A 21,294-nucleotide genomic window follows, 5' to 3' on the forward strand; every position below is an offset into this window, starting at 1 on the left:
ACGTCCGCCGCTATTATTTGAAATTATATTTCTTACTCTGAATCGCGTGACAATAATTATTAAAAGGTGTACGCTATAATAATATTATACCTGTCGCTATATATTATAATATACAAGAGTATCATTACGAGTTTATTTAAAATTATAGGAATAATAGGACAAATATATCAAAAATATTATAATATTCATCAATACCGGTATATATTATCATACACACATATATTATGCCCAAGCTATATTTTTTTTCGCCGTGGGTACATTTTTATGAACAATGACCGTTTTATGGTACACCATTACATAACATCCGTCACTTTCGGTTCCTTGCACGCATAGAAACCTGGCGGTCTTTGATGTTCTCCGGAAAATTAAAAATTAGCACTCGGCACCAACTTCAAACGACAGAATTTAAAATCACCCGATGTCGTATTAATAATATTTATAAATAAATGTTTCTTTTGTTTCGCGCGTACGTAAAAATAACAACAAAGTAAAAAAAAACAAATTGAAAAGTGTCGGGGTGGACAAAAAAAAAAATAAATAAATAGGTAATTCAAAGCTAAAACCACGGCGAGAATCCTAATGGCAAAATCCCAAAATCGAGCCGAAAATTAAAAACCATATCAAACGCTCGCGTGTGGCACGTATTGTTGGACAATAGACAAAAAGGGTGTAAGAATATTATATAGTATCATGTATGTATATACAGGTCCTTACAAATTTGACGAAAATGATACACTTTGGTTCATACGCTATCCACACCGCTTTTGTGCGGACACAAAATTTGGGAGCCCCTACACATTTCGTGCCGTTAAACGATCGTGGTCATTTGGCCGGGAGGCTATAACGTCATAGAGTGTCGTAGCGGTTCTCAAGAACGTTCGTTACACATTATGCGAACGGATTTTCACACCCCCTCGTCGATCGATTTTTCCCAGCGCCGCATATATATCATATGTATGCATTATGCATATACGTACATACATAATATACATACGTACGTATACTCGTATATTATTATTATCATACGGGAACGGTCTCTTGCATGCGTAATTATTATTATACACAGTACAAACCACCACCACCACCACCACGTGCAGTGGTTAAAAAGGATGTGTCGCCGGGTGCGTATGCGCGGTTGCGGGGGTGCGCGTTCCAGAGACCCTGAGAAAAAGGATCTCATCCGGTGCTAATGAACACCGCACGTCGAACCCGTCGCCGTCGTCGGGCGACGGTCTCACGAATTCGGGTTTTTTTCGCCATATGGGCGCTCTCGCAATCTAGATAGACCTATAAAATATATATAATATATACTGAATTATACATACGGTGACCATATTATTACATCTTTCTCGCCAAACACGATATTATATTTTCGTTTACCGAAATCGACTAAAAACAATACGCCAGACCCACGCACCCACACACACACACACACACACACACACATACGCCGAATTAATAATTACACGCGTCTTTTTCCTTGACAGACGTTGTTCTCGCGCGCGCTCGCGGAGGACGATGATGTGCATACGTATCCGAACGGGACACGGTCGGTTGATCTCGAACAAACGAGCCTGCAGTGTACACACAGCCGCGTAACAATAGTATGTGTTGGTTTGCGTTAAAAACGTAATAGATTTTAATGAGGAAAAAACAATGGATGGAAAATAACGACGACGACGACGTTTGTGTGTATAGAAAATCTGAAATATCACGAAAATGCGCAACGTAACAACAACAATAATTACAATAAAATATAATATAATATAGTAATATTGTACTATTATTATTACTATTATGTATCGCTGTTACATATTCCTATAGTTATATTGTTATAATATTATCCTAAAAAATAATATAATCCCATAGATCTACGACGAGGATGACCGTTATTGCGTTACACATGGGATCGATAACCGGTATATTACAATATAATATTATTATTATTATACGATGGCGATTGTCGATTCCGATAACCGGTTCCTCCTCACGAACAAACGTGTCGGATTTTGGCGCGGGAGTCGCGGCGTTGCTGGGCTTCGAACATTTATTTTTTTTTTCCCGAAGTAATTAGAGTCTTGCGAATGTCCCACGCGACCCTTACGAAACCGTTCGGGGGTGTTTTGTGTCGGCGTTTGGGGTGCGGGCGAAATTAATTGTACTCGCGCATATTATACGCGTATAATACACGTACCGCGTACGAATCGATATGCAAAATAATCATTTTCTTTTGAGGGTGGTCAAACACACGGAGGAGATTTATGCGTGTGCGTGTGTGCATGTACACCCCAAAGCCGTTGCGCGAAGAGACGCTGAACGACGTCGTGATTTCTATATTCTGCTGTCGTGTGTTTTGTATTACAATATCGTACGATTTACGATCCAACATCGGATAAAACTGGCAGCCGACGAAAAATATTATATATTTATATATATATTTGTATTATTTATCCGTTGTCGTTGTTATATTAATATTATTGTATTATAGATACATCGGTGTGCGGCGGACCCGCCAAGGTGACCTTGTAGTTTAGACAATTTTCGGATTATATCGACGTTATTATATTAACAGACAAATAGTTATAAAAGCACAGGAAACAGGAAACCGATGATTTTTTGACATCCCAAGATTTATTGCGGTTAGTCAATTGGAACAAATTACGGGCTGACCCGAACAACGACTTCTGTTTCGCTTTAATACGATTTTCCTTCGCGTTTATAATTCCACCACTACTATAGTTACAGCTACTTTACTACTACCACTACTATATAGTTAAAAGTTAAACTACTATTTCTACTTCTACTACAACTACTTCTACTGCCTACTTTTGCCACCGCCGTCGCATAGTATATACACTACTATTCAGACCATCGTCGTGGACCCCTCCACCCTCCACCGTAACTACTCGTTCGCGTGATGTTTATTCATGTGGGCTGTGTAATAATTTTAGGTTGCTACTTCGGCGTGTGCAGTTGTATATATATCGATGCGGACGATTCTATGGTTTTATTTTTATTTTTTCCTTTCGGTCATTACTCAATATAATAACATTATACATCGAAATACCGGCTAATGAGCCTCATTTGATGCATCCTTTCGGCGGCCATGTTTGATTCTTCTCTATAAAGTTTCGTTGTTTGCTAACGTTTAATTGTCTACGATGTATTCTGTGTATATAATATATATAGCACACACACATAATATATATATATATTACCTTCAGTGGTGATATATAATCGGACAAACACTTTTATCTGTTTTTTTTTTTTATTATTCGTTAACGTCATAAAACCTGCAACGATGAATACTGCTACGACGTTCCACCAGTGTTTGTATGTGTCTATCTAATTACAAACATTTGTATTCCAATCTTTATTGGCGTTGATACCGACCGCAAACAAGCGTCGGAGAATTTTCGTGCGTGTAATTTATTCGACGAGAAGTATTTCATAATTTTTTAATGCATATTATATTATTTATTGTACACTTAGGTATAAACATTTTTAAATTATTTTTTTTTATTCCGCTCAAATAAATACTGTGTTCGAGAAGGACGGCATATATTATTATGTAGGTTATACCTGCAGCGGTGTACTGTGTATAGTGGCTGCTCGGGTTTGGACGTTCGTGAAATGGATTTTCAATACGTTTAATGGAAAAAGCGTATGTACGTTGTTTTTACACCCATCGCGTATATTATTTAAGCTCGGTATACGTGGTAAAATAAAAGGGCGAGGAAAAAAAGTGTAATCAATCCTGATGGATACAGACGCGCATAATAATGACTATAATTGTTGAAGAGAAAATCGGAAACGTCTGTCTGTCTGCACGCGGAACTTTTCCTTCATGACTAACACTATGGGACAGACTGGAGGGGGGACCTTTCAGAAAACAGAGCGCACTCGGCTCCCTTTAGTGTATCTCGTTACGGGCCGTTAATATTAAAATAAAAAGAGAATAAGGAATTGTTGTAATAATAATAATGTAATTACTGTAGTTTGATATCGAACACTCGCGCACGTTTTATGATAATTAAAAAAACATATATACATAAACATTTTATATATATTATTATTATGTATACACAAGGTAAATAGTTCTGTTTCGTGTCTATGTGCCGTAGGCTATCGGTGGCGACAACGGTTTTCAGTAATTAACCGGGACGCTCTTAACGGGTTTTTGATGCAAATTGTATAAACAATAATTTTTTAGGACCCCTTATGCTTATAAACGCCATCTTGGATATCGATTGTGTTTGTTATAATACTCATTTCTACCATCTACCACCCTCTTTATTTGAATAATTTTTTTAGATTTCACAATTGGTTGAGGATGTACGCAGACTGCAATCGAGTATCGGTAAACTACAAGATCACACGGCAAAAGAGATTGCCAGACTCGAGGAAGAATTACATGACAAAAGACAACACATTATGAGACTTGAAGCCAGATTGGACGCTCAGAGAGACTACGAAGAAGTTAAGCGACAGCTATGGTGAGTGACAAAATTTAAGGAATTCGATTGAATAAAATATTACAAGACACAAGAATCTCGTGACAAAAATCTGAAAGTTGAAAACGTTAATTTTCTGTTTCTGGCACTTTTTCAATTTACACTAATTGTTTAATTTTTGGCATACCGGCCAAATTACACCATTTTATATGATCCAAGAATATTTTTTTCATAATCGTCCATAAGTCTTCTTATTTATTTTTGCATCTAGCAATTTAATATGTTCAACAGGCCAATTCAATTTTAGTGAGTTCCAATTCAATGCAATGAACTAAAAATACGATTTCCGAGACATTGTATTTTAATGCTTATATTACTATACGTAATATGAATTGTATACAATTTATATTTCATATTATATAGGTACCTACGTTAATACGTTACATAATAAACAGCTTTTGTTCGAGCCAACAAAAACATGATAAATACCTTGTGCCTCAATCTCAATATTTCCTACACATTAATGTTTGTACGTGGGCAATGGTGGTTTTTTTTTAATGATATTTTAGTTTACTAAATAATATTATATAGATGCACTCGAATATTTTCCACTGATAAATACCACTTGTTATTAAGAAATATGCTTTGCTAGGTTTTTTTTATATAAATTAATATCCGACCAAAATATTTTTTGACATCAATGCCGATATTTTATGATCATGTGGATACAAACTAGTTTATTAAAACGAAACCTGGTATGCGAGAATAGGAAAAAAAATGTCATCGATATTAATTATATGGAACGGAGAGATGGTTATCGATACAGAATCGTCTTTATTTCTAATGTCAGCGGGAGGGCTACATAGTAAATGAGTCATAACGCTAATGAAATATTCGTTTGCTCAGTGATTTTTCACAATAAACGTGAATAACGGTTATAAAAAACTATTATTTAATTTGTTTTATTATGTATATTTTAGTGTACTGAAGGCCGTCGAATGTTCAGACGACCGTAATAACAAGTCGCCAAACAACAACAAATCTGAAAATACACAAGGCACATCACCTCAACAACAGAGGTCGTCTTGCAGTCCCGTGCCTGAAACTCAAAGTAAGTGAAACATTTCAATATTATAATAGCCACCCATTAGTAGCAACACATGAAAAAGTAGCATCGCTAAAACGGCCGTATATCTGTCTTACAGATGATTTTTCAGTTCCGGTGGCCCCACCCCCTCCCGGGCTACAAAACGTCGAACAGTTTGGCCCGATACTCGGCGAAGAGATCGTGGCCAACTGGCGAAGATCCCTCGAATGCAATAAATATGAACAAAAGAAAGTCTATACTTCTCCAAACCGACATGAAACTACCGGTAAGGAAAAGTCTAGACGTGTTCTTGGAATGAGGGGGAGGAGGCCTCGAGAATTGTTTTTTTTATATTTAACACGTTTACGATTACTAAAAAAATCCTATAAATATTTTTTTATAAATTATTTTTAGACAAAGAAAAATCACCAGGTCTAGAATCTATCAAAACACCACCTCCGAGCACGTCTCCAGCACCAACTTCACCGTCTATCATGGTCCAACCAGCGCGATCTGCTAGTAGGTCCGGAACACCATGCAAATCGCCCACAAGTGAATCAAACAGTTCACCACGACTTAACAATAGTTCTCCTCATAACAATAACAATAACCCATCTCAGTTAAACAACAACAACAACAACAACAACAATATCCCCGCAGGTCTCATAAATGGTCTCTGTGGTCTTAATGTTGGTCTCAACAATAACATTTTAGGACCTGCTGGTGCCTTAGGGTTTGACTTGATAAAGTCGCCTTTTGATCACAGGTCTCCTTATCGATTTGGAGATGGTGATTGTACCATGGTTGGGCGTTTCGGTGAATCGCTTATACCAAAAGGTGATCCTATGGAAGCTAGACTTCAAGAAATGCTTAGGTATATATAATTTAATATAATTAAAATTGTTTCATACTGCATTGCATTTTACTAACTAATTTTTTTATATGATTAGAATGTTGTTAAAAATATAAAAATTTTGTTTTTAGATATAATATGGACAAATATTCTACCCAAAACTTGGATACATTGCACATAGCTCGTCGTGTACGTGAACTGCTGTCCATTCATAACGTGGGCCAAAGGTTGTTTGCCAAGTATATTCTTGGACTTTCCCAGGGGACCGTCAGTGAATTGTTGTCAAAACCTAAGCCGTGGGACAAGCTGACCGAAAAGGGACGCGATAGCTATAGGAAAATGCATGCATGGGCATGTGACGAGAACGCGGTTATGCTACTCAAGTCGTTGATACCGAAAAAAGGTATGGTGTTCCGAAGCGATTATAGTTAATTTAACCCCGAGAAATTCCATTAATCATGACCATTCAAGTAGGCAAACACGAGGGGTCAAAAGTCCGAAATCAATTAAGTTCTTGTTTTACGTAGTAGATGAAGTAATCTGAGAGCACTAATTAAAACCGCGAAACCCACCAGAACCCCTCTAAACAATTGTGGTCAATAGGGTCACCGTGAACCCGTGGAAATTATTAATGTGAAAAAGGAATAAATCTTTGTCAAGATGTATAAACGTATAGTTTTACCATCGGTATAACTAATTCGGACTAATTCTAGTTTGTTGTAGTAGGACAAAAGTCGAAAGGGGATATAGTGTTTAAGAATAGTATCCCTTTATGCTAACTTGTTGGGTATAGGTCATTAGGGTTTATCAAAGAAGGACTCCTTGTACTCATTGATTGCAGGTAAAGATTCTGGCATACCTACGGTAATGGGAAGAAGTGAAAACGACGTCACCGATGAAAGGATTGTACACATATTGAACGAAGCAAGTCAAATGATGAAACCAAATCCACAACAAGACGATACTCAAAGCAATGACGAGAGCACTTCACCAAATCAATTAATTGTAAATATAATTTTTATTTTTTTATATTATATTAGATTTATTTGTATTAATTTTAATTATTTTATACAGAGTACTTCCCCGTCCAGACAAAGACCCAAAGAAGATATACCACAAGAACAAGTGGCTAGACTGTATCAAGAAGAGCTATCAAAGATCATGGGCAAACGTTTGGAAGACTCTATGAGAAGTGGCGAACAACCGTTTGCAGGGTGAGTTTAGTTATTATAACTATTATTTAGATTTACATTATATACATAATAAATTAATTATTTTGTGGTTATTAATATCGAAAAAATGTTTTTAGTTGGCTCTTTCCTCATTTCTTCGGAAATCATACCGGCAACCACGATGATATTCGAACTGCATTGGATGCTTATCACCGAGAATTATCAAAATTACAAAACTGCCCACAGAGCCAATTGTCAGGATTATTAGCTCTTCAACAACAAGCTGCCGTTGCAGCGATGTCAAACAACAACAATAATAACAATAACAATACCATACAAGGAACCGGTATTGCTCAAGACTTGTCTTTACCAAAAGACAGAAAAGATATTTATCCGTTTGTACAGCGAAAAGATTTTGCTGTTAAAGTAAATGGGACTGAGGTTTCAGACAAAGAGTCTGAAACTGTAGCAGAAGCAATGAAACAGGCCGGAAGTGCTTTTTCGCTTGTACGACCTAAAACTGAACAAAGTGAGTTATTTGAACAATTTAAATATAATATTTCAAAAAAAATACATGTATATAAAAATATTTTATATAATTTATAAATGTAATATAATAAATTACATTGTATATTTATATTTTTTTTTTCTAATTAGGTGGTACATCTTCTGTAGGAAGCTCAGCTAGCTCACCATTAGGTAATACTATTTTACCTCCCGAGGACTTCGGTCAATCGGCTGCAGTCAGTCCACTTCAAAGAATGGCTTCAATTACAAATGCTTTAATTTCTCAACCCGCTACTCCACATCATCATTCTCCTTCACAGAGACCTCTTAAAGCTGTATTGCCACCAATCACTCAACAACAGTTCGACCAATTCAATAATTTGAATACTGAAGAAATTGTGAGGAAAGTCAAAGAGCAACTTAGTCAATTTTCAATCAGTCAGAGACTATTTGGAGAATCTGTATTGGGTCTTTCTCAGGGAAGTGTGTCCGATCTCTTGGCTAGACCAAAACCATGGCATATGTTGACTCAAAAAGGAAGAGAACCCTTTATAAGAATGAAAATGTTTTTGGAGGATGATAAAGCTGTGCATAAACTAGTTGCTTCCCAGTATAAAATAGCACCAGAAAAGCTTATGCGAACTGGAGGATACGGTGGATCAAGTCGTAAGTATATTATACTACCAGTACTTAGCACTACCAAAAAAGACACTAATTGAGTATTTTAATATATTTTTTTTTTGTACCCATGTATTAATATTTTTAATTTTTATTTATAGCTATGAACCAGAATTTAGTAAAATCAACTCACACTTTTGGTGGTAAAATGACCCCTTCACCTCTCGATCTCTTAAAAGTTAGTGCAGATGTGGATCGCCAAACACCGCATCATCATATACTTACATCAATGTGTAACACATCTACAACAATGTCAGAAGACTCTGATATGGCGTCTTCGCTACAATCACCGAGCAACCATCATATTCAACTTCAGTCTCCAGGTGGACATCACCACGCAACTTCGTCTACTGCTTCATCACTTATGTCCACTGGAAGTCAACTGGCGTCGATGATGGTCACTGAAAATAAACTTAAAGCAAGCCCAATACCAAACAATGGAATTCCGCAAAACCTGATGTTACAACACGTGGCTGCAGCTTTCCAAAACCCTGGAACACGTCACCCACCAGCTGTTGTACCTTCAGTTTATGAGATGGCTGCTCTTACGCAAGATCTTGACACACAGACTATAACTACTAAAATCAAAGAAGCACTCCTTGCTAATAATATTGGACAAAAAGTAAATATATATATTTTTTAAATTAATAAATAGTACTTCTTACTAACTGTATATATTTTTTAAGATTTTTGGTGAAGCTGTACTGGGACTCTCTCAAGGATCAGTCAGTGAATTGCTATCAAAACCTAAGCCATGGCATATGCTGAGCATTAAGGGTCGTGAACCATTTATTCGGATGCAACTTTGGTTATCTGATCAACACAATGTGGAAAGATTGCAAGCGATTAAAAGTGAACGTAGGGAAATGAACAAAAGAAGACGAGGATCTGGCCAACAAGATAATGGAAGTGACACATCCTCAAACGACACTTCAGATTTTTATCACAGCGGCACTAGTAGTCCTCCATCTGCCGCAAAAAAACAACGAGTAAGAATCGTATAAATATTAAACAATGCATGTTATTTTGCTAGTCGTTGTTTTGAGAAATGTTGTGAATTATATTTGGTCATTATAATTTACACATATTATTTTCAGGTTCTGTTTTCCGATGAACAAAAAGAAGCATTAAAATTAGCATTTGCCCTGGATCAATACCCGAGTGTTGGTACCATTGAATTTCTTGCATCGGAGTTAAATTTAGCGACTAGGACAATAACGAACTGGTTCCACAACCATAGAATGAGGATCAAGCAACAATCACCTCATTCTGATTCACAGCAACAACAATCTCAAACTGGTCCTGGATTCGACCCAATTCAGTTTAGGATTCTCTTGAGCCACCGACTTGGTTTCGGTGGCCTACCAATTCCGTTTAATGCAGGAAACCCTTATTTACAACACGGCGCTGATCTGTCTTCCTTCATCCCAATGTTAACGTCATCCTCTTCGGCCACGGTGGACGAACAAATGTCCGGATTGGATTTGAGTGTAAAACACGAAGTAGACACTGACTTTGACGACGAAGACAGCCGGTCGGAAGAGTCGGAGCCTCGAGAAGAAATCCCGGCTGTACCCGTAGTCGGAAGTTCTCGCAGAAAACCAGCTGCTCCACAATGGGTCAACCCGGATTGGTTGCAATCAGAACAGAAGCAACAGCAGCAGCAATCCGAAGTAATAATAAATGGCGTTTGCGTAATGCAAGCGGCCGATGGCTGCGCCGAAAGAAGAAGGTCAGAGACCATTCGAGTAGAACCGTCGGACGTAAACGATGAAGACAAGTCTGGTAGATCTACACCATCGGAATCCAGTTCCTTAAAACAAGAGTCAGATGGCGAACATGAACAGGAAGCTATCAGTGTTAAGGAAGAGAAATCGTGGAACAACGAATTTTAGAGATTAGGCCAACGAAATGTTACCACAACCTACGTGAGTGACAGATTATGACATAGTTAATTTTTTTATAACGTTTTGTACACACCGTTTGTAAATAGTTATTATACATATACATATATTATTATAAAAATCATATACTATATTATATATATAAATATAAAGAATGTGCAATTTTTTAGACTTAAATACGCATCCCAAAAATTGTTTGATTTGTATCACTTGTGTGATCCTATTTTTTTTGTGATTATATAGTTTCTTTATTATAACTTACTATTTTGTTTAAATTTAATGTTAGTGTGAAAAACAAACTTCAACTAAAACAGTTTAAAACAACTAGAAAGACTGTCACATCTTTAAGTACAGCGTCAACAATTTCTTAGTTCCATGATGTAAACAATTTTTTCTAGTCTATCACGGTCTCTAGTCTTGGGAAAGTTTTTCACTTATAAAAAAAATACCTTATATTATATAATGCAATAATTATAATATTCGAACCGAAAACCATTGGGAACTATTTGAGACCTGTTAAAATAAGACTTATAGTGTTATTCGAAGGGTTAAGAAACCAAACGGATCAACCCGATTTATTTTGTTTAACTAATAGTTCTAGATAATAAGAGACTAATATCTGTAAAAAAAATCGGGAAAAATTACGTTTTGAAGGTATAAGATGTCAAATCATTTTTGTGTTAGAATTATACTCTTCGATTCAACGTAACGATACTATCCGTTTGGTTTCTAAACCTTTTATTTATTATTATTATTATTATTATTATTATGATTATTATTATGATTATTATTATGATTATTAGTGTAAATGAGTACCTATTCTACTATAATTTTGTAATTTTTAAATATATTTATTTGTATAATATCGTGTAGTTTTAACGAAATCGTACACTAGATAAGTAGGTTTGATAATGTTCTGCGACTGTTGTTGAGTTATTGTCGTTGTCACCGCCGATGCGACTGGTAATGTGTCGCCACATACTAACATACGCATAAACACCATACTAAGATTTTCCTAGTAGGTACACCGCGATTTTATGGTATGTATGTGACAAGTCTGCTGGACAACGGATGACTCAATGACGGACATAGAACCGTAATGAATGTACTAAGATAAGCCTACCTAATTGCACCAAAAATAATATGTATAAAAAAACCAACTGTTTAGTGTAAATACTTTACATTTTTTAAACTATTCTATTAAGTTTCACTCGCTTATTATTGTTGTACCTTAGGCAGTTGATTTTTTTTTTTGTGGAATCAAATCAAAAACTTTTTCAAAAATAATAAATATTGTTATTTTTTTCTTCGTTCTGATATTAATTTGTTTGTTCGATATTTTTATTATTTTTTTTAAAAACTATTCTACTTATAATTATTTTTTTATAAGTAAGACTATTTGGTGTTGACTACAATATTATGAATGATATAATTGTTAATTTATTTTCATTGGTTTAGTTAAGAAAATTTCCACGTGACATCTCACCGTCTGTCCTTTTTTAAGAAAACAATAAATAAATACAATTATTATAATCAATATCTCGTTAGTATTAATCGATAATTACCTAGTAAAATATTATTTATTGATATATACAAACATATTTATTTTGTATATAGATACGAATTGCTCTTACGATTTAAGGATTCATATCATTCGATTGTTCTCGTGAATAGTAATGTGTAAAAATGATTTTAAAAAAAATTGATTTTATTAAAAATAACAATAAAACAAAATTATTTAAAATTGTTTTTTTTCTTTTTAAATTATTATTGTTGCTGTGGTTGACAATATGTTATAGTCGATATAATATAGTAAACAAACAAAAAATAAATAAATAAATACTACACGCAATTATACATGATGGAACTACCGCCATAACGAATGTTGTTTTGTTAGAGCAAACGACTCACGACATAGCTGGTTGCATTCCCATCGCCATTCCCGATCCCAATCCCATCCACGAAAACAGTAGACAGTTCGGCTGGTAATACACCGGCTGCGGAGGTGGTTGATAGAAAAACTTGCACCAGCCCTGGCACCTGAAAATCGTATTACATATTAATAGTATTACGACCACTGCCGGTCGGCGTACGTAACATAATTCAATAATAATTGTACAACCGTTATACAACGATTGCACGTGTGCCGCCGATCATATGCGATCGGAGCCGTGACGACACAATATTTTTAAAGTTAAGTAGGTAGGTGGCGACACGTGCAGGGTAACGGGTTGATACCGCTGTACTTGCTTACCAGTTCGGGTACATAATGATCGTTTGCGAGGTGTATGTCGGGGTCGTCGGTGCCATGGCCGGCTTGTGTGCTGGTGTTGTAATTTTCGGCGGCGGCATGGTCGTCGGAGCATGTGTGGCTGAAATCATGAGAAGGCATTTATTTATGTATGATGTGGATGTATTCAGAAGTTGACGATCGTAAATTCGTAAGAAGGAAATGTTAAAAATTTACATTAAGTTCAAAGTGCAGGGCTTATGTTACAACTTAGACAATTTTTATAATATAGGTACCTACTATTGAACGGTAACCACTTTTTAAATGTGGATTAATGTTAATTGTTCTGTTCGCGTGTATAGCATAATATTATAATTTGATTTGGAAAAGTTAACAGTAAAAACAAAATGAATATATATAAAATATATACCTAAACATTTTTTGAGAAATCTTATAACAAATACAAAAAAGAAAATGTTATTACTAAAAATATGTTTGGACGTCTTCAGATACCTATTGGTTATATCAGACACAATAATATGAATTATCTACTGAAGGTGAAATACTGAAATGTTTTACTACACTAAAATTACCACATTAAACGTTCTCAGGTTTTAGATTTTTTTTCACCAATTATATAGTTTTGGGTAACAAAAGTTTTTTTTATATCAAAAATCATAATCGTCCATAGAAGAATAAACCATAATATTAAGCGATTTATATAAATTTAATAATATAATATATAAATATATATTCAAATATTTGGAATACGCATTGGCTTAGGTTAGGTTAGGTTAGGTTAGGTATACACTTATGGTATAATATTATTATATTTTATTGTTATGCAAAATATGTATTTCACTAAATTCTGATTTAACTTGATATTATTTACTATACAAATCAGCATACATTTTTTTCTTAGATTTCATTTTATTTAATTTGAATAAAATTATAATTTTTTTTTAGTTTGTACACCAGTTTGCTGACGGTTACACGTCTGGTTACACCACTTGAATATTTCTTAATAGTGTTTTGAAATTATGGTAAATCGCTTACTCGGCGCGTGGGTCGTCGGCGCCGGCTCCCGGGGTACTTGTTGCTGAAATATTTGTAATTGTATTGGTTGGCACGTTGTGTCACATCCGAACGGTGGGAAAAACGGGAACGGTAGTTGGATACCGGACATCCCGTTCATACCGAACGTCATGTTATCCATGCCTGTAGGTTTGCTACCACTACTACCACTACTACCACTACTACCACTGCTACCACTGCTACCATGTGAGTCGCCGCCGCTACTGCTACCATGTGAGTCGCCGCCACTACTGCTACCGTGTCCGCTGTCGGCCTTTTTTTCGTCTTTATCGTCGCATTTCTGAAACGATTACACCTGAATTAGCACCGGAGTTACTTGCATCAGTTGCATTACATCTTGGTAACATTAACTTTGTCGGTATGGTATTTTACTACATAGTGTCGCAGCGCATTGATATTATATCAATTGATTTAAAATCATAAAAATTCGTTTATGGAAATCGTTGGGTATATACACCGATCGCTGTTTTCTCTTTTCTCCATACCATCTCACTTATGCCCTTCTGCATAGTCAATTTATGTGTCACATCAGACATGTTAGACTGTGTCTTATTTGACAAACAAATTTACTGTGCATACGGACATTATTCTCACATCATCAGACACATTAATAATATATAAAATACGTTGTGGAAATCAATATGAATAAAGTACCTACCTATACGTTCCGGTTTTTGTTTACAAAAACAGTCAAAAACTAGTCAACTAGCCGACGTGTGAAATAAATAATTTTAAAAAAGAAGTACACTAGTGTATCTAGTAACTAATTGCATCTAGTAAAGGTTAAAGTAGTGCTATAGCTGGATCTAGTAAAACGCATATTATATTACACTTATCGAACGCACGCAGTTACCGACCCGTCGGGAAAAGCAAGACGTATAAACTTTATATAGGTAAGCGTGAAACACAATTTAAGAAGTATTTTTGTAGTGAACAAATTCGTGTGTACTTACAGTTTGACTTATGAATAATATGGCTAAAAGCCATGCGGCGATGGTCACTTTGAAATGCATAGCGATGAATAATAATATGATTTAACTACTGTCCACGGTGCTGTTCAGTTTTATACCCAGAACGTTGGTATGTAGTGACATTGAGTGGAATAATGGAGGTTAGCGTTTTTCCCCGGTTTTCAGTGATTTATAAGTCCCACTCCGATGCCATTGTAATAAGGTTTATTGGCTCTTATTGACGCGGAATTTGCATGGAACAGACCTTTAAGGTCAGCGATTTTAATTCGTTAATTTCAAGGTAGGTACGAGCAAACAATGCGAAATAATGTATTGTTTTAAAATGAACAAAATCTGTTGTTCTCCGCCCGTCTAATGATCTAGGGTAAAAAATGTCCGTGTATTGTATACGTGCGTTCAAAACTGATTTGGTACCTGTTTAAACACGTCAAATCAACGATTACATTAAAATAATATACAGAATCATACATTTATAATAATTGTATTATAACTTGCAAATCATAAATTTGACACAAGCCAATAATACAAATCAATGGGCACATTATAATATATAATACAATATCATACGTCGTGGCTCACTGAGTAATTACACCCATTTTTAAATATGTATTCGTATATGTAGACGTATATTTGAATTTTCCACGTATTTTCGAACGCTTGATATAATTTCTGTAACATTTAAGCATTAAGGAGTGTTCTGTGGTGATATAAATTTCTGTTTTTTCAAATGAGAACGGGGGTTTCACATTATGTACGAAAAAATAAGTATACAGCTATAATGAATTGAAAATTATAGTTATTAATTTTAAATTTTAATCAATCAACATTTTATAGTTTGTAAAATTAGTATCTATCAGCATTAAATACTACATTCATCTATTTTATATTTTTTTAAAACCATTTTTAAAATGTTCAAACTATCTACTAAATAAAAAAGGGGAGTGGTTCTCATTTGAATAATAGAAGTTTGTATCACCATAGGAGTACAGGACACTGCTTAAATGGTATAAAAAAACATTTCAAGTACCTATTTGAAAATATGGTATTTATGTTTTTTTTTAAATTACAAAAATCATATTTTGAATATCTGCATTGTTAAATAAAATAGATGGGATGGGCGAGCTTGGAAAAGCACCCTAAATAGTTGTGTATACATTTTTGTAAGTATGGCAAACTAATTTTGTAAAATATCTGTGTTATTTGACACTTTGACAGCGTTATGTTTGAACAAAAGTTGAAGAACAAAAATATGGACTGTCACGACTATCTATAGAATAGATACGCATCAATATGGAATTATGCATATATTTAGTTATTACATTCATAGGTAAACAGGTATATCATTTAATATGTATGTATAAAATATTATGTTATATATATACAACGTAATATTGTGTTTATGTGCCTATTCAGAGACAAAATCGTCACCTATGTCAAAACAGTCGGGAAATTTCCTACAATTAATCACTTCAATTTTTAAAATTTAATTTTTTACTTGCTAGCAGAATATAGTCACCGATCATTTTTTCTTATTTTTATTTTTTGTTTATTTAATTTTTATCACTGTTATATCGTTGAAGATTTTCGGTGTACAAGATTTTGGTTATAATTTGTATTAAATACGCAGTATGAGACCAATAATTGTAAGCGCCCAATATTTAGACAACATAATACGATGTAATAACATAATATCGTATGTAATAAATAGTTATTATTTACCATATTGTATTATAACGTGTCGTTTCATACTTAGTGTTCTGCTTTGATAATTATGAATTATAATACTCAATGTTTAATGCAATCAAACATAATATAATGACAGCCAACAAATTCAGTAACCTTGGGTATTCAGGTATTCATTTTTTTTATCGCAATAATAATGCACTTTAACGACGATATTTGTATTGTTTTCAGATGCGAGATATACATAACAAATGCCTTCAAAGTTTGAAGTTCAAACACTTTTCACTTTTGCCTATAAACTAAACATTATTCAACAATACACTCGGTCAAATGGAACATGCTCTAATACATACATAGAATTGATGTTAAAAATATTATACGGATTCTATAACTATATTGAGTAATCGGTAGGCACGGACAGAAAATTTAGCCAAATTCTGGATTTCAGATGTAACCATTCAACAAACTCGTCGCTAAAATAAAGTCAAACCATGGAACTATAATATTATAATTATGTATACGATGGCAACAAAGGCGTTGGACTTTTTATACCTCAAATTAAAACCCCGAATGCATATAATATTATACAGTATACGGTCTACAATATTACTCGAGATAACCAAATCAGAAACAAAAATAATAATTATATCATTGGAAATACGATTTACGTAGGTATCGATTAATTGACCAAACTGCAATATTAGAGCTAAAAACTATAGTGGTAAGTTTTTTTTACTCTGTCACAATATTCGTGTTATATCTAATAATATTGTATTGATATGATGATTAATCAAATTTTACAATTCTCCCCGATAGTTAATTTTCTCATAACGAATAAGTATATAATATTATAACGTTGTCATTACTTCGGTTAGATGAATCGTGTTTACTCGAGTTTCTGTGAACATTTAAATTAATGGTCTATCTTACATTTCTACAGACATACAGTAGGGACTGGAAAATGTCAATTTAAATTAATTATGCACGTATTACATAAGAAATAGTTGGTACATAATATATATCATATTATGCAATGGCTTGAAGAATTTTAATTTGGAACCCTATAATATGGTTTGGTAAATAAAGCAACCTTACTAGAAATTATTAATAAATTATGGGTTTGAAAATTTTTACGAAAGTATTAACTACCTATGTTCTATTTATGATGTAGTTTTACACTCAAAGTTAGTTGATTGTGTGCAGTTATAATCACACGTTATTCAACAAAGAATTTTTACAGTTATAGGTATAGAATGTATATTATTAGTTTGTTAAATATTTTCCAATGCCAATGCCAAAATTTAAATTATTATTTACTTTTTACGGCTCAACATACTGAATGTAAGCGTATTCATAGTTGTGGGTTGTATAATAATTATTTAATTCTAACCTTTCCAAATATTATTTTTATTTCATATCTGTGCAGATTTATAAAATTATTAAAATATTGAGTCAGTAGTTGTTTTATTTATAAATTAAAGTTTAAATAAGTAATTAACAAAGGATTGGTACCTCGCAGTAATTATGACATAATATGTAATGCAGTGGTTCCGAAAGTGTGCGGCGCGACTCCTAAGGGAGAAGACGAAGTAATATTGCATATATACTATATAGGTACCAACTTTAAACTATTTTTGTGGTTAGGTTTCGTTTCCACTTTTAAAAAATTGTCTGGAAGAGGAATAATCTTGAACAACCAATAACAACATTTTAACATAACATTTCGTATAATGTATACAATTAAACAAGTTATCGTTGTTTCATTTGTCGGAAAAATGTAGGTAGTCAAATAATAAAGTACATAAAAGTATTAAATGAAAAAAACTTTGGTAACCGTTGACTAGTGGTTAAAACAAAAGCATACAAAATGTCTGTAAAAAGTATAATTAAATAGATAAAACTCTGTTATTTATACCATACGTATAATACATATATGTCTGTGTTTTGGACACTGCAGGCCGCAGGCGATAAGATTTTACGACACGACCGCGACGCTTCTCTTGTTAAGATTTATATTTAAAACTCTAATATACAATAATAATATGCAATGATATATATATATAATATGGTCATACGGGCAATGGTAATAATAATAATGTAGTACAAAATAGTAAATACACAAAATGACGTACGCAATATATTATAATGAGACTCGTTTGTGGGTTTTTCACGCTCGACCTCCTCATATATTATACTCAATCATTCCCGATATATACATATACACATATCTACGAGACCGTCATTATCTCCACCGTTGCTCCGTAAATAGTAAATCGTGAAAATCATCTGCGTGCATTATATTATGTTAAACCGACAGCGACGAGCGACTATATAATATTATATATACATATATACCTATACCGCGGGTCTCATAACTTCTGGCTCGGCTGTATATCCATGTCGGAAAATCGATTTGTATAACTAGTTTAAACTGTTATTCGCGTACTGCAGTCTATAAAGGTTTGGAAGAAAATACCACGCACAGTAAATTCATATATCAATTCCCAACGGTTTGATGCACCACGGCCCACGAGTGCACATAGTTAATGTCGAGTTAACTTAATTAATAACTATAAAAATTTAATTAACTAAAAATTAATGAATATTATTATGAAAATAGCTGATGTACCTATTTTGATTGCGTCGCATCATTAAAACTCAAATAAATATTTTAGTCTCTTTACATACGATTTCAATGCAATTTTTAACATTCGGTATAATAAATGCATATAACAAATCGTTATTAAAAATGGCTTATTATGTATAAATAATTGTAAAAAATTAAGTAAGTACTGAATAAAAAATAAATAAATATGAAACGCTAATATAACGTTTCTGCTTTAAATTGAAGGAATTGTAACGAATCGTAAATCAAATGCATTAAGTAATCAATCATAATATCGATTGAATACTAGCTGTAACTATGCGGCAACATGACATAATTTGTTGTCATGTAAATTGTAATAGTCATAAATGTTAAAATATAACATTTATATTTTTTTTTATTTTATAAGTAAGCAATAATAATTTATTACTTATCAAAAATGTTGGAACTATACGATATTAATTGATAACTAATATATCTATCCTATGGTCAATACTTTTATTGTTGTCGATTTTACCATTTTATTTACTAGGTTTATCGATATTCATACTTTGAGACGGCGTCTTGTGTAGGCAATTTAGGGGCATTTATGTGTATCGGACATTTAAATGACGTAACTATCTACAGGCTACAATATTATCAACCAACAACGATATGGAAAATCAATGAATTAAGTAATAATTATTAATTATACCAATATAGATGCATATCAGAAATTAAATATGTACTTAACAAGATGGGTACCATTTTATTTCCTGCAGTACGCAACGCTTATATTTTGTTAAATATATATTTTATTTATTATATCTGCATACATTTAGTTTGAATATTTTGAAAATTCGGAATTTTAAAACGTTGACTTATTGGTATTAAGGGGATCGCAGGACACATATTTTAAATACGTTTTAGACCAATAAGCTGTGGTAAATTACACATACTTCAGACAATCGGATTTAAATTCTTTAAACTTGTATACATATACTCTTTGACAAAATATCTAGGCTTTTTAGGAAATTAATTTTCAACTTCCAATTTTAAAGGACCTAGCTTAAAATTAAGATTTTTTTTCAAAAATTAAATAATTGCATTACATTTGTATTGATTTTAAGCACATCTAATATTAAATCAAAAAACAGATTCTTAAAGAGTGTAGAAGCTTATTAATTCAATCGTTTTTTCAAAATTACAATCGAACATATGAAGTGTGTTTAATTTACTACCGCTTTTAGTAGAGTTTATAGCTATATGCAAATAAGAATATATTTCATTTTTTGCAACGTATTGACATGTGAGTGCGCGTGTGAGAGTTTCATCCAGCGGTGGTTGACTGACACGGCATTACAGCGATTTTTGAAAACACACTTTTGCTTATTTACTACTCACACGTAGATATATCCCAATTGCCTCAATATTACTCCTTAAAACATGATACGCTGGACCCACCTTAAATCATAAATCTTCAAATATCGACTGACCGATCTCAAGTAGACATTAAAACAAATTCAGATCAGCTTTCTGAAATATTTTTACATTATTAAGTCAATGGATGGACATAAATTTAAAACAAGATGGACAAAAAGTAGGAACATACAAACGAGCATAAATTGTTTACCGTTCACGCGCGCAACGCCGAAGTGGTGACTTGTACATACGCGTGTGGGTCCCCTTCGGTACTTCTTTTACACTAATGATCACTTACTATGCACACGTTTACAAGACCCAATTGAATGCTATTCGAAAATTTACTATTTCAAGTTTCTTAAACCACCACTGATCCCCTTAATCGAAATAGAATATTATAGTTAGAAGATTTATTCAATTTTTTTTTCAAAGGTAACGAATTAGATAAATTACTATTGGGACGCAATTACTATTAGGAACTATTGGGAGCAAGATAATAGTTGATATAGAAATGAATGTTCTTAAATCTACATTTCCCGGTGCCTGCACCAGATTACAACGCAACAGACATACTTGGATTAAAAACAAATCAATAAATTGCCTATATCAAACGCCTTCAATATTGGGTGTATGCCCCGATGATGTACTCCAAGG

General features: G+C 33.6%; 2 protein-coding genes across 4 annotated transcripts in view; one reads left to right on the top strand and one right to left on the bottom strand.

Moving 5' to 3' along the window:
- LOC132950387 (homeobox protein cut) overlaps nt 1-12,192 on the top strand; it is a 36,796-nt gene extending 24,604 nt beyond the window's left edge. Inside the window, exons 4-15 of one of the 3 annotated variants that reach the window (XM_061021814.1) lie at nt 4,315-4,496; nt 5,435-5,565; nt 5,660-5,827; nt 5,956-6,415; nt 6,526-6,797; nt 7,236-7,399; nt 7,469-7,608; nt 7,704-8,095; nt 8,224-8,739; nt 8,853-9,373; nt 9,438-9,740; nt 9,849-12,192. In XM_061021814.1, the coding sequence (XP_060877797.1) occupies nt 4,315-4,496; nt 5,435-5,565; nt 5,660-5,827; nt 5,956-6,415; nt 6,526-6,797; nt 7,236-7,399; nt 7,469-7,608; nt 7,704-8,095; nt 8,224-8,739; nt 8,853-9,373; nt 9,438-9,740; nt 9,849-10,646 (4,047 nt within the window). In that variant the 3' untranslated portion in view covers nt 10,647-12,192. The remainder of the gene's footprint in view (nt 1-4,314; nt 4,497-5,434; nt 5,566-5,659; nt 5,828-5,955; nt 6,416-6,525; nt 6,798-7,235; nt 7,400-7,468; nt 7,609-7,703; nt 8,096-8,223; nt 8,740-8,852; nt 9,374-9,437; nt 9,741-9,848) is intronic. The other 2 variants (XM_061021815.1, XM_061021816.1) reach the window with 2 other exon arrangements.
- Nucleotides 12,193-12,372: 180 nt separating this feature from the next.
- Nucleotides 12,373-15,092, bottom strand: LOC132950390 (uncharacterized). Its single transcript, XM_061021819.1, has 4 exons — nt 14,934-15,092; nt 13,942-14,260; nt 12,910-13,027; nt 12,373-12,695 (listed from the first exon to the last, which is right to left on the bottom strand). Exons 1-4 carry the CDS (start codon nt 14,991-14,993, stop codon nt 12,563-12,565), a joined length of 630 nt encoding a protein of 209 aa, XP_060877802.1. The 5' UTR covers nt 14,994-15,092; the 3' UTR covers nt 12,373-12,562.
- Between the last annotated feature and the right edge of the window lie 6,202 nt (nt 15,093-21,294).

This window comes from Metopolophium dirhodum, chromosome 8, assembly GCF_019925205.1.
Source record: "Metopolophium dirhodum isolate CAU chromosome 8, ASM1992520v1, whole genome shotgun sequence".
NCBI lineage: Eukaryota > Metazoa > Arthropoda > Insecta > Hemiptera > Aphididae > Metopolophium > Metopolophium dirhodum.